Here is a 13703-nt window from a genome sequence, read left to right as displayed (position 1 = left end):
CCATCAGCAAGAGCAGTGTTTGCATACTACATGCTAAATGCAGAGTACTGTGTTATGTTATCAGGGTTTGTCATCTTTGAGCAGCAGAAACTAATTGCATATGCCCCTTTCCATCTCTTCCTGAACAGGTCTGTGGGTGGGGTTTTTTTCCCAACAGCCATTACTTTGTAAGTTCCGTGAAACCTCCTTTTTAAGTTCCCCTCTTCCTTCCTCCACCATCTGCTATAAGGATTCTTGCCGCTTCTAGCTCCCAATTTCACACTTGCACCTTGAGTCCCAATAATGATACTTGAGAATAAGAGTAAAATGTTACTGGCCTCCCAAGCTGCCTACTAGCCTCCTTCACTTCCTAGGGAGCATTGATGAAGAAGATGACGACGATGGTATTTTTTCAGTGCTCAGCATGGGTCAAGCATTGTTCTAAGAGTTGGGGTAGATACAGATTCATCAGGTCAGACATAGTCCCAGGTCCCACATGGGGCTCACAGTCTAATGGGGAGTGAATCCCCATTTTTTACAGATGAGGAAACAGAGGCACAGAGCAGTTATGCGACTTGCCCAAGGTCACACAGCAGGCCAGTGGCAGAACCGGAATTAGAACCCAGGTCCTCTGACACCCAGGCCCACGCTTTTTCCATTAGGCCACGCGACTTCTGTATAGTAAAGAAGTACATCAACTTTCTGGACTACCAGCATGCGCTAAATTAATAGGGACCCTGGGCACGTGACCATCTGCAAAGCTGAGTTTTGCTATTTTAAACTCTTTTTAAAATCCAGGTCCAGGTCTTGCACCAAATGACACCAAATTGAGCCCTAACTTTCCGGAAGGGGTTCATCTGAACACTACTGAACACTGATCAGGACTGGCTCTACACCAGATCACACAGGGCTCTGACTAGGATCTTGGAGATCCTGACTCTGACTGCCTCTGTGGGTCCCTCAAGAGTTGGGACAAGGGTCTTGTCTTGTTGCTAGTGGTCTCTCTATGCTTTATAGGCCCTCCTGGTCGATCGGTGTGTTCCCGGGAGAAATTGAAATGTTGCTGCTGCCTTAGGGTTCTCTCCTTATCTGTGGTGCTGTGATTGGGTCATGTGGCATCTTTTTGTGGTCTGTAGGTGTTCTTGCCCCTCTCAGGATCATATCTGGAGAGTTTCCAGTATTCTACCAGTCTCGGCTACGAGATGGAGAGTCAAGCAGAGGCCTACCCATTCCATTCCCAGCTTGGACAGTGGCTAGCGAGTGGAAGGCAATCTGCTACAAGCCAAAACTTACCTATGCTGGGCAGCAGTGGCACGGGAAAGAGTCAAGGGTGGAGGCTCGAGTTTACTGTGCAGAAGGAGGCAATGGTAAACCACTTCTGTATTTTTACCAAGAAAACTGTATGGATTCATTAACTGAATGACAGCAGGTGGAAGTGGGGCATTCTGGGAGAGATGTGCCCATGGAGTCGCTATGGTTCGGAGATGACACGATGGTGTATGGCAAGATAAGAAGTTCTAGGAGTTCTTGGTTTGGTGGTCTGCTTAGCCGCTCTACACATGGCTGCCTGGATCCATTTGTGAGCCCCATGTGGGGCAACCTCATCACCTTGTAACCTCCCTAGCGCTTAGAACAGTGCTTTGCACATAGTAAGCGCTTAATAAATGCCATCATTATTGTTGTTATTATTTTTTGTCCTCCCTACTGTGCTGTGTTTTTAGTCCACGAAGTGCCATTGTTCAGATTGCGGCTGCATCCCAAATGGCTTTTCTTTCATTTGTGAGGCAGAAGGAAGGTGTTGGAGATCCCAAGATAATGTTTGGCAGATTCATGGGATGAAAGTGGACCGTTTAGTTTGCCCTTCCCATGTTGACCCGTTCCTTTTTTCCATGTTTGGGCAGTGCTGCCACCAACTCAAGCATTGAAACCTCCCATTCCAATCAGTTTGTCAGATGTTGCTGCATTGAGTCTATTGAAGTCTCTGTGGAAGTGTTCTTTTTCTTCACTGCAGTTCATCATCGAGGAGGCATGTGTGGTGAAGATGGAGGCAGGGGTGAACTAAGTGTCATCAGAAGGTCACTTGTTCCCCTGGGTATATTTGGAAGGCCTGATAGTAGTGATTGATTACCGGTCCAACCCCTGATAGCATTCTTCCTTATCTTGCCAATTGAACCTTTTTATTGTGCCTCACTCCTGAGTCACCCACCTCCAACCCTTGCTCACAGCCCTTCCTCCTACCTAGCATTCCTGGACCCCACAACACTTATGTACATAACCGTAATGTATCTATTTGTATTAATATCAGTCTCTCCCTCTAGATTGTGATGTGTCTGTTATATTGTACTCTCCCAAGCACTTAGTACAGTGCTCTGCACAGGGTAAACATTCAATATCTACGATTGATTGATTGACCTCAGCTCTCCCCATTTTCAAAACTCTCCTGAAATCTCACCTCTTCCAGGAAGCCTTCCCTGATCAATCTCCTCTTTCCTAGGTTTTGTCCATCTAGCAACCACCTATGCACTTCTGCTTATACGCCTGTCGCTAGCACCTCTGTGTATGTCAGCATGTTAATTTACAAATTTATCTTCCATGGTCCTGCCTGTTATCAGCGGTCATGTCTTTGTCCTTTCTCCTACTCCCATGATTAATAAATAATTTGTATCTGTCTCTCCCATAAGTTATAAGCTCCTTGATGGCAGGGACTATGTCATCTAATTTTAGCGTACTCTCCCAAGCACCTAGTACAGTGTCCTGCACACAGAAGGTGTTCAGTAAACCCTGTTGACTGATTTTGTGGGAGAAAAGAGGAAGAGAGAGCAAGGGGCCAGGTTATGGAATCCCCCACCCCCCAACACACACATACACACACTCCCAGTCGGCATTCTATCACTCTCTTTCCATGTACAGGGGCCGTGAGATTGAGAAAATTGGATTCCTGAACTGGCAGTCGGGACTCTGTTATTGTTATTATCATTATTATTATTATTATATTTTTTAACCACTTACTGTGTGTCAAGCACTGTGCTAAGAGCTGGGGTAGATACAAGTAAATCAGGTTGGACACAGTCCCTATCCCACATAGGACTCACAGTCTTAATCCCCATTTTTTACAGATGAGGTAACTGAGTCACAGAGAAGTTAAGTGATTTGCCCAAGATCTCACAGAAGACAAGTGGCGGAGCGGGGATTAGAATCCAGGTCCTTCTGACTCCCAGGCCCGGGCTCTATCCACTAGGCCATTGGGTTCTGTTCCTGCCCCCTCCATTGACTTGCTATTGGAACTGTCTGGGCCCTCAGTTTCCCCATCTGGAAAACAGGGAAAATACTGCATGTCATCCACCTCACAGTCTGACTAAGAGGAGGAAACTTGGTGTCCAACAGAACGATCCCTGAAAGTAGCTGCCATTGATAGAAAGGGGAGTTTTGAGTGATTGAGTAAAGCTGTGGCCCAATGCCCAAAAAATCTGCCTTAAACTCAAGGACTCTACCTGAGCTGCCACCAAGTAGGGCTCAGTGATGGGCTAGCAATTTAAACCATTTGAAACTTATGTTCTTAACTCATCCACAGAATAAATTGGCTCTGGGAGGTTGCTGATGAAAAATGCATCCCCTCCCTCCAGAGGTGTCAATTTTGGAGACATTTTTCTCCAGATCTAGATTAGCACTTCTTATTTCTTGCTTCCTTTTCTTTTTTTTTCATTGTTTTTAAGAGTGAAAAATGAACACAAACAATGTGACAGGGTTGTGCACATTTCTCCCTCTCCAGCTTTGCAGGATGTTGGAGGAAAGGAAGTAGGCAATCTTATTTTTAGAGTTTGAAATTCCAGTATGTCTCCACGGCACATGGGAAGGAAATGGTGGGGATCTCGGAGGAGGACAAGGTTTTAGGAACACGGCAATTTACAGCTTTAGTGAGGAATTGTTTTTGCTGTCTCAGTTGTTAATAAGAATTTGGAGCAGGCAGAACTCTGAGGAGGGGGAACTTGTTCAGGCGGTTCAGAAATCAGCTGGATTGATCTAGGCCTTCTCTTCATATAGTAAAAAATATTAAAAATTGTGTCTTGGCAGGGCACAAGATGCTAAATATTTTAACCCTCTTTCTGTTTAATGAAAACCAGCGTGTGAACCCACAGTCTAGAGAGAAAGTGAGGGAAAAAAATGAATATTATTAAATGGTCCAGTCAATCACTGGTATTTATTGAGCACTTATTGTGTGCAGAAGACAGCATGTGACTGGGAGTTTCACCGAGGCAAATTTTTGGAAACATTCTGTTGCTTTTGTACCTAGGAAAAGTAACCCTTCAGGTTCGACAACGTAGAAGAGAGCTCAGAGTTTGTTCCATCTTCTTACCAGTGGTCCTTCAAGAGAGGGGGAAGGAGCCAAAAACTAATCCATCGATTGATTAGCAGAGATTGAGATCTTGTATTTGAGATCCCCCCCCTTCTAGACTGTGAGCCCATTGTTGAGCATGGTGTAGCGGATAGAGCACAGACCTGGGAATCAGAAGGTCATGGGTTCTAATCCCAGCTCCACCCCTTGTCTGCTGTGTAACCTTGGGCCAGTCACCTCACTTCTCTGGGCCTCAATTCCCTCATCTGTAAAATGGGGATTAAGACTGTGAGCCCCACATGGGACAACCTGATTACCTTGTGACTACCTCCCCCAGCGCTTAGAACAGTGCTTGGCACATAGTAAGTGCTTAACAAATACCAACATTGAGAAGCATTGTGGCTTAGTGGAAAGAGCACGGGTTTGGGAGTCAGAGGCCGTGGGTTCTAATCCCGACTCCGCCACTTGTCAGCTGTGTGACCTTGGGTGAGCCACTTAACTTCCCTGTGCCTCAATTACCTCATCTGTAAAATGGGGATGAAGACTATGAGCCCCACGTGGGACAACCTGATTACCTTGTATCTACCCCAGCTCTTAGAACTGTGCTTGGCACATAGTACACACTTAACAAATACCAACATTGTCTCTGTTGCCGAATTGTACTTTTCAAGCGCTTAGTACAGAGCTCTGCACACGGTAAGCGCTCAATAAATACGATTGAATGAATGAATGAATTTTTTTAAAAGATACTAATAATCAAAGCATCTCAAGTTGGGCTTGAAACTAACTGATCTAGATGCTTCAGTCCAGATTTGATGATTTGATGGGGTGTGTGATTTGATGGGGATTATGCAAAAGGGGCCTCTGGCAAGTAAAGCCTTTGTTGGCAGAGCTTGTTATCCTAACTCCACTAATAGGCTAGTGGCGATAATAGCCCAACACTAATTGCTTTCAACATAGGTGAGAAAAGCAGAAGGCAAGTTCTGTGCTGCTGGAGAGGGCTTGCGTCAGCCCTGGGCTGATAAAAGAGAACTTTGGGAGCCCCCACCCTTCCTGGTTTTGTGTTGTGTGGTGCTCAGAAATGGCTTTCAGTCTGGCCAGCCTTGGACTGGGGGTCTGAGAGCAGGCTACTCCCTCATTTTGGAGCTGGGAAGAGCTTAGCTCCATCATAACATCCTAAGGTTGGAATTTAAGGCAACAGTCCCACAGGGGTAGATTGTGGGCAAGCAATCTCATGCCAAGGGGGCTTTGGGGAAATGTCTATCTCTATCTCTCTCTCACTCTCTTTCTCTCTTTTTTTCCTCTCTCTTCCTCTCTCTTTCTCTTCCTTTCTTTCTCCCTCTATCTGAGGTCACACAGGGAGTTAGCAGTGTGACCTAGTGGAAAGAACACAGGCCTGGGAGTCATATAGGACATGGGTTCTAATCCCAGTTCTGCCACTGGCCCGCTATGTGATCTTGGTCAAGTCACTTCTCTGGGCCTCAGTTTCCTCATCTGTAAAATGGGGATTCGATACCATTTCTCCCTCCTACTTAGACTGTGCCCGACCTGATGATCTCGTATCTGCCTCAGCGCTTAGAGCACTGTTTGACCCATGGTAAGTGCTAAACAAATACCACAGTTGTTATTAGCAGCAGAGCCTGAACTGGAACTGAAGCCCCCTGCCAACCAGCCCAGGACTTTTTCAGCTAAACCACATTGCCTCCTTTTTTGGCTCCAAAGCCTATGTTTGGAACTTTCTATCTGGTAAACTCTAAATATTTTCTTCATCTTCTTGGCTATGGATTCGGTACTTTGATCCCAGGAAGGATTTGCAGACAACTCTCATTTATCATCCTAGACCCCAAGCCAAAGCTGGATGAAAAATGTTCTTGATCCTTATTTGACTGAAAGGAAACTGAGGCCCCAGGAGGGGAGGTGATGTTGTTGTGGGGAAGAGGGCAAAATGGAAAAAGGCAGAAGAGGTGAAGCAAGCTGGTGGGCAAAATGGAAAAAGGCAGAAGAGGTGAAGCAAGTTGGACCAGAGAAAAAAGAGGGAGGAGGCAGCCCTCCCAAGCGCTTAGTACAGTGCTTTGCTCACGGTAAGCGCTCAACAAATATGATTGATTGATTAATTGATTGATTTTTCTCTCTGCTGCTCAGCATTTACATGCAGTCACCATGAGTTGGAGGCGACATATACGTCAGTCAGCTTCATAGCCTGCTGCTTGGCTAATGCTCCGCTTCCAGACTCCAAATTCCAGGGATCCTTGGCTGGGGCAAAGGCTCCAAGCAGCCCAAGAGAAACAGCATGATGTAGTGGATAGAGTATGGGCCTGGGAGTCAGAAGGACCTGAGTTCTAATCCTGGCTTTGCTGTGTGATCTTGGGCAAGTCACTTAACTTCTCTAAGCCTCAGTTACTTCATCTGTAAAATGGGGATTAAGAATGTGAGCCCCATGTGGGACAGGGACTATGTCCAACCTGATTAACTTGTATTTACCCCAGTGCTTATAACAGTGCTTGGCACATAATAAGCACTTAGTAAGTACCATAATTTTTGTTATTATTATTAATATAATTAATGGACTTGGCTAATAAAACAATAGTGTGGATGGCACCTCCTGCAGGGTGCTACTGGGTGCCCAGAAACTGTGCTGGTCGGAAACCAGGGAGTGGGAGAAGAGGCTGGGTGGGAGAGTCAGGCAGACAGACAGACGACAGGAGCCGAGCAGCCTCTGCATCAGTGTAGCCTCCCCCTAGCTTGCCTTTTCACTTCCTGTTTTTGCATTGTGTGCCTGCTCCACTGAGATCATTTCCGTTTTGTTCCAAGCCACCTCACTCTCATAGCAGAGTTGCCTCTGAGGGCCAAATTTGAATACAGGAGAGTCTGAGGAGCCTGCTGTTGCTCCGGAGAGGAAAAAAAGAGGGCCCAGCCAGGACAAATCAGCCTGAGCTCTAGAAACCAAGCCCTTCCCCTCCCCCTCGAATGTTCATGTTCACAAGTGTGTGTTTTGGGGCTCTATTTATCTCAGCTACTCCCCCAGCACCCATGAGGGCCCTGTAAAATACCATGAGGCTCTGGTATGGGCAAACTAGAACTCCAAAATCGGCTTAGAGTTTGCAAAAAGGCTGTGTGGGCTGGAGGTTAGAGCAGTAAAGGAGGAGGCCAGAACTCCAGGCAGGGTAGAATTCAGGTTGGAGATTTTCTCTCCCATAGGATTGTTGGCATGTTCACAGGATTTCAAACAGCGGGTTTGGGGCAAGTGCACCCAGTGCAGCTGGAATGCATGTTTTGGCTGGAGCGCTGTTAGGAAATTAGAGAGCGTTTGTCCTACCACGCACAAACCTACTTTGATACAGAATACTGTGGTGCCAGAAGAAACTGCTTGTGCACGTGGTGTGTGGCATTGGGCACTGCGAGTCGCAAGGGGAACGTTTTTCTAATGAGGAATCTTGCAGGAACATTGCCCCATTTTAGGAGAATGGGGAGTAGCTGCCACTCACTCTGAGCTGCTTTCAGCCTCCAAAGAGGAGCATTGGAGAGATCAATCAATCAATCAATCAATCGTATTTATAGAGCGCTTACTATGTGCAGAGCACTGTACTAAGCGCTTGGGAAGTACAAATTGGCATCACATAGAGACAGTCCCTGCCCAACAGTGGGCTCACAGTCTAAAAGGGGGAGACAGAGAACAGAACCAAACATACCAACAAAATAAAATAAGTAGGATAGAAATGTACAAGTAAAATAAATAAATAAATAGAGTAATAAATATGTACAACCATATATACATATATACAGGTGCTGTGGGGAAGGGAAGGAGGCAAGATGGGGGGATGGAGAGGGGGACGAGGGGGAGAGGAAAGAAGGGGCTCAGTCTGGGAAGGCCTCCTGGAGGAGGTGAGCTCTCAGCAGGGCCTTGAAGGGAGGAAGAGAGCTAGCTTGGCGGATGGGCAGAGGGAGGGCATTCCAGGCCCGGGGGATGACGTGGGCCGGGGGTCGATGGCGGGACAGGCGAGAGCGAGGTACAGTGAGGAGATTAGTGGTGGAGGAGCGGAGGGTGCGGGCTGGGCAGTAGAAGGAGAGAAGGGAGGTGAGGTAGGAGGGGGCGAGGTGATGGAGAGCCTTGAAGCCCAGGGTGAGGAGTTTCTGCCTGATGCGCAGATTGATCGGTAGCCATTGGAGGTTTTTGAGGAGGGGAGTAATATGTCCAGAGCGTTTCTGGACAAAGATAATCCGGGCAGCAGCATGAAGTATGGATTGAAGTGGAGAGAGACACGAGGATGGGAGATCAGAGAGAAGGCTAGTGCAGTAGTCCAGACGGGATAGGATGAGAGCTTGAATTAGCAGGGTAGCGGTTTGGATGGAGAGGAAAGGGCGGATCTTGGCAATGTTGCGGAGCTGAGACTGGCAGGTTTTGGTGACGGCTTGGATGTGAGGGGTGAATGAGAGAGCGGAGTCGAGGATGACACCAAGGTTGCGGGCTTGTGAGACGGGAAGGATGGTAGTGCCGTCAACAGAGATGGGAAAAGAGATGAGTTGAATGTAGCAGGGCGGACAGCACTAGGGACGCGTTCCCACTTCTGTTCGCAGAGTTGAGCCGACAACTGATGTGGCCAAACCGACCGCCCCACCTGGACCTCCCCGGTGGGCAGGCTAGTGCTCGACAGGTTGCCCTCCCTGCCCAGCCTAGGACTCAAACCTTCATTCTGAGCACCAGGCCAGGGTATGGTTTTCCACCCGCCAGCTGTTCCAATGAGGCATTTAATTTCTAATGAGAGGAAATCTATATTAATTAGTTGAGCGAAAGGGAGTGCAACGGTCCCACGAGCAGGTGTTGGGCTGCCATTTCCCCAAAGGTGAGATGATGCATAGTGTAAATTAGTGGGTGCTAATGGGGCTGTGAGTTTGCCCAGCATTTTCTGGCATGCCGCGACTTGCCCTCACCTGGCCCCTCTGCTCTGGGGATTGGGGGGGTATTTGTCACAGTGAAACTTAGCACAGTTAATTGTCACATTACTGCCCAGAGAATTCCCTGATGAGCAGCTGCCTAATTTACACCAAACCTGCCTGTTTGTACTAACCCAATTCAATTTCGTGGCTGAGCCCAAGTCACCTTGGCTGGCAGGAAGGCAAAGGGAGCAGCGTAGGTAGCGCCAGATGCCGGCCTCCTGGTCTGGCCTGGCAGCCTCGGAGGTTCCCCCCCAACCCTCCTGCTTTTGCTGCCCGGGAAATGGGAGGGTCAGCCACGATTGATTGGTCAGTCAGCCAGGAGACCCCTGTGGCCATCCAACCTCTCAGTCCTGCTTCCCCTCCTGTCAGCCTGGGACAGGCTCCTCCTGACCGCGCAGAGAACTCAGGAAGGAAAATGAATACACAACTCTTGTCTGAGTTCTCAAGGAGGTGGTATTGGTGGAAACTTAAGTGGTGTTGGGACTCGGAGCACTTTACAACTCGGCAGGATTGCTCACAGCAACATAATGATTTCCTCCTCTGTCCCCCTTCCCTTCCCCTTTCTACCTTTCCCTGTCCCTCAGTAAGCGTAAAGTCATCAAACATTCACCTGCCCTCTGCTTTGGTCCCAAGATGGTGGGCAATCCCCCTGAGTGAGGACCACAAGGGTATGGGACCCCCTGTGTAGTCCAACACAAGGGCAGAGGGATTAGCCCACCCCTCCATCCATTGTCTGCTCCCTGCTTCTGAAACTCTGGAGGAGAAGGAGTGGCCCCAGACTTTGGGGCCCTGTCTGACAATGCCTCCTCCACCCATTCTCATCTCCATCTTTGCACACATGTGAATACACACACACATGCATGCAGTTGTCCCAAGACCAACAGTTAAGTCTCCCTATTTTACAGAGAGGGAAACTGAGACTAAGGAGAACTTAGGTGATCTGGGCAGACTGAGCTAATCTCTAGACTGTAAATTTGTTGTGGGCAGGGAATGTGTCTGTTTATTGTTATATTGTACTCTCCCAAGAGCTTAATACAGTGCTCTGCACACAGCAAATGCTCAATAAATAAAATTGAATGAACTGCAAAGGGCCCGAGAATACATCTTAGTCTAGGGCAGGGCATCAGGTGGTGCTTGTTGGTGAAGCTCACTGGGAGCCGGGACTCTTTGGATCACATTCTCTGTTCTGCCATGGATATGCTGAATGATCTTGAGAAGGGCCACGTTCTCTTTCCATTCCTCCGTCTCCTCATCTGCAAAGTAAGGCCAACAGCCCTCCCCCACTGGATGGATTTAAAGTCCTGTGGGATCCTCAGGGAAAAGGCCCTGGAGGTCCAGTCCTGAAACCTCGCCCTTCTTCCCAGAAATTCTTGGCCAGTAGGGTGGAACCCCAGTACTCATTTATCTTTAAAGCACAGAGGAAAATATTTTAATACTGCAACTCCCAAGCTCCCTTGCCCGGGAGTGTACATGGACATGTGGGGCAGGTGAAGGGGCAGGCGGCTGTTGAGAGGAGCCAGGGATGACCATTGAAATTCTCTGGAATGTTTTGTGACGTGTTCTCTCTCTCTCTTCTCTCTCTCTCTCTCTCTCTCTCTCTCCGTCTCTGTCTCTCTCCCTCTCCCTCTCACTGTCCCTCATTCTCTCTCTCACTCTGTCTCTCGCTCCGTCTCTCTCTTGCTCTGTGACTCCCTCTTTCTTCTCTCTCTCTCTTCTCTCTCCCTCCCTCTTTCTCTCTCTTTCTCTCTCTCTCTCTCCTCTCTCTCTCTTCCTCTCCCTCCTTCCCTCCTTCCTGTTCCCGGCAAGACTGGGTTCGGCTTCACTGGGTACTTTGGTGACCAAGGGGGCAAATGCTGGGTACTGCTTGTGCTCCCTTACACACCCCCTGGCTCTCCAGCCTTCCTAACATGGTCCCTGTGTATTTTTTTCTCCCTCCCTCTCTCCCTCCCCCCTCTTCCTTCCTCCACCTGCAGCTATCTGAATGATCTGGAGAGGATATCCAGAGCAGACTACATTCCAACACAGCAGGATGTTCTGAGGACCAGAGTGAAGACCACGGGCATTGTAGAGACCCACTTCACCTTCAAGGACTTGCATTTCAAGTAAGTCTCTTCCTGAGCCTGTCCCCTTCAGCTCCAGGTGCTGACCAGGTCTGGAGTCCCTGAGATCACTCTGGTCATATGACGAGAGGCCACCTGCTGTTCCTGGGGCTAGCATGATTGGAGAGTGGGCCCCTTCCCCTTCTTTGGGTCCCCAGACCCATGTGCCCATCTCTTTCCCATGTGGGAGGCAGGAGCCTTGATGGCCTGCCTTCCCCCATCTGACCCCAATGGGGAGGGGCTCTCGGCCCCATTAGAAGGCATCAAAGAACCGCTTGCTGATCTCTTCATTCGGCAGAAGCGACGAGGATTCTAGGTCATGGGCACAGGACTTGCCAGCGAAGAAGTCCCAACTTTGGTATAGACGTGCCAAGGGGTCTGACCCTTTGCTGGGAGTTAGAGGCTCTGCCCCACTCCTCGTTGTTCTTCTGTTGTACATGCAGAGTTACCCTTGGTGCCCTGCTTCCCGGGCCTGGACTTCCTCTTCCCCGTCAACCTCCCTCGCCTACCTCTCCCCCCACCCTCTCCACAGCCGTCACAGTCGGCAACATGGCCCTAGCAGTCTCTTGATTGAAGCAGAGAAGACCTGCTGACTCGCATTTTGTGGTCCAAGCCCAGAGCATGTGGTACAGCAGGCCCAAGTACTGCTGTGCCTAGCAGGTTTCTGGCCTGGAGCTCTGCTGTGGACAGAGTTCCAGCTTCCTTTGTAAGTGGCAGAAGCAGGATTAAGAAGGAAATAATTAGCCCTGTGCAAAGCAGTTTTTACTTCACTTTTTTAAATTTTCCTCCCCCTTAAAAAATCAAGTGACGGAATTCGGTTTGAAAAGAAAAAGCCATGCTCTCGAGAGGCAGAGCGGCAATAGATCCTCTGGAGACAAACCATTCAGCGCAGGTCCCGCAAGGCTTGAAGGAACAGCCAAGGGTTTTCCCAAAGGGGTAGGTCCAATGGAAATCTTAGGGCACCGTGGAGCAGGTCCACGGCCATGGCTGCCATGGGAGAGACTGAGAGTCTCTCCAGGACATGGAGAGTTGGCAAGGGATACCAGATGAGATGGAGCCCCCAGTGAGCACCAAATGAAGCCACCCCCCCTTGGGAGCAGTGTCCCCTGGGGAACGTGGGAATCATCTGATGGAGCCCATCCAAGAGAAATGAAGAAACGAAGGCAGAAAATCCAGCTGCTTCTTGCGAGCCCTCAAGCTCTGAACTGGAATTTTGTATCTAAGTACCCAGCAGGTAGATAGGCATTCTTTCTTTGACTTCCAAAAGGGTTTTTCCTCTTCTTCTCTCTTCTGGTTAGTTTCTCTACCTGTCTTTTAGCAGACTAAAGCAACAGCCCTTTTTTGTGGAGGGCAACTCAACTGAGCTGTGATGGGGTCTGGGAGGAGAAAGGGGTCTCTCATTGAGACATGCAGCCTTGTGTTGACCCGGAAAGATGACACTGTACTGATGGCGTCTTAAGAATCCTTGACTCGAGATCCCTCAGGGCCAGTGCCCTAGAGATTAGAGCTTGGCCGGGGTGGATCCAAGCCCACGGGCCTTGGTCTGATCCAGCCTGCAGTGTGGAGCGGTGTGGTTTGCATCCTTGGGGCTGCCACTAAGACTCCCGTGGCTTGGGTCCACACTGGGGTGCAGTGGTATAGACCAGAAGTGTTTGCTTTGTCATCTGCAGCAGTCCCCACACTCTGGAACCTGTGCTTGAATCTTCTCACCTCCTCTTCCTTCTCCTTCTCTTGGAAGCTAGGTCAGTCCCAATCTAGGAGAAAACAAATGCTGTCAGACCCAATCTGGGGCCCATAATTTCCATCTGTAGGAAGAATTCCACCACCAATTCCTCCCTTGCTTTCTGCAGACTTGACACTCTAGCCAGGTATTGCTCTTGCTCATCTTGCCCGTCTCAGAGCTATGTTCCTGGCTACCGCTTCCCCGAGGGGAAACCAAAAGGACCGGTTCCTCTCTGCCTTTGATTTTGTAGATGCTGCCTGGCAGCCTGCCCACTCCTCTCCCGCCACCCCACCACCACCAAGAGGCAGCCACGGGAACCAACCCTCACTGATTGGCTACATGAGTCGGGTTGCCTGCCACTTGGACATAGTGTGTCGGTGCCCAGAGCAGGTTTTACGGGGTGACGAGAATGCCACAGATTAAAGGAGCGATTATACTCAGCAGACAGTGGCGGTCTGAGCCATCCAACTTGGCCCGAGCTTCTGCACCCGTGCCAATCCTGACTAAGTTGAACCCAGTTTAACAAGGTCAGAGCAGGAAGGGAACAAGCCCCCTTTTGTGGTGGTTTCGATCCCGAGTCGGCACAGAGCTTTGCTGCTCTCCCCTCAGCCGGAAGCCGAACAAACTCGGGTGT

At 49.2% G+C, this 13703-nt stretch overlaps 1 protein-coding gene and 1 non-coding gene across 3 annotated transcripts in view; both read left to right on the top strand.

The window, feature by feature from the left end:
* GNAI2 (G protein subunit alpha i2) overlaps nt 1–13703 on the top strand; it is a 153739-nt gene that overhangs the window by 121389 nt on the left and 18647 nt on the right. For both annotated transcript variants that reach the window (XM_038772534.1, XM_038772536.1), the window contains exon 5: nt 11221–11349. In XM_038772534.1, the coding sequence (XP_038628462.1) occupies nt 11221–11349 (129 nt within the window). The remainder of the gene's footprint in view (nt 1–11220; nt 11350–13703) is intronic.
* On the top strand, nt 1125–1262 carry LOC119920225. Its single transcript, XR_005447983.1, has one exon. It is a non-coding gene; the product is annotated as a small nucleolar RNA SNORA7 (small nucleolar RNA).

Source organism: Tachyglossus aculeatus, chromosome X1, assembly GCF_015852505.1.
Source record: "Tachyglossus aculeatus isolate mTacAcu1 chromosome X1, mTacAcu1.pri, whole genome shotgun sequence".
Lineage (NCBI taxonomy): Eukaryota > Metazoa > Chordata > Mammalia > Monotremata > Tachyglossidae > Tachyglossus > Tachyglossus aculeatus.
This window is presented reverse-complemented; position numbering and strand designations above follow the sequence as displayed.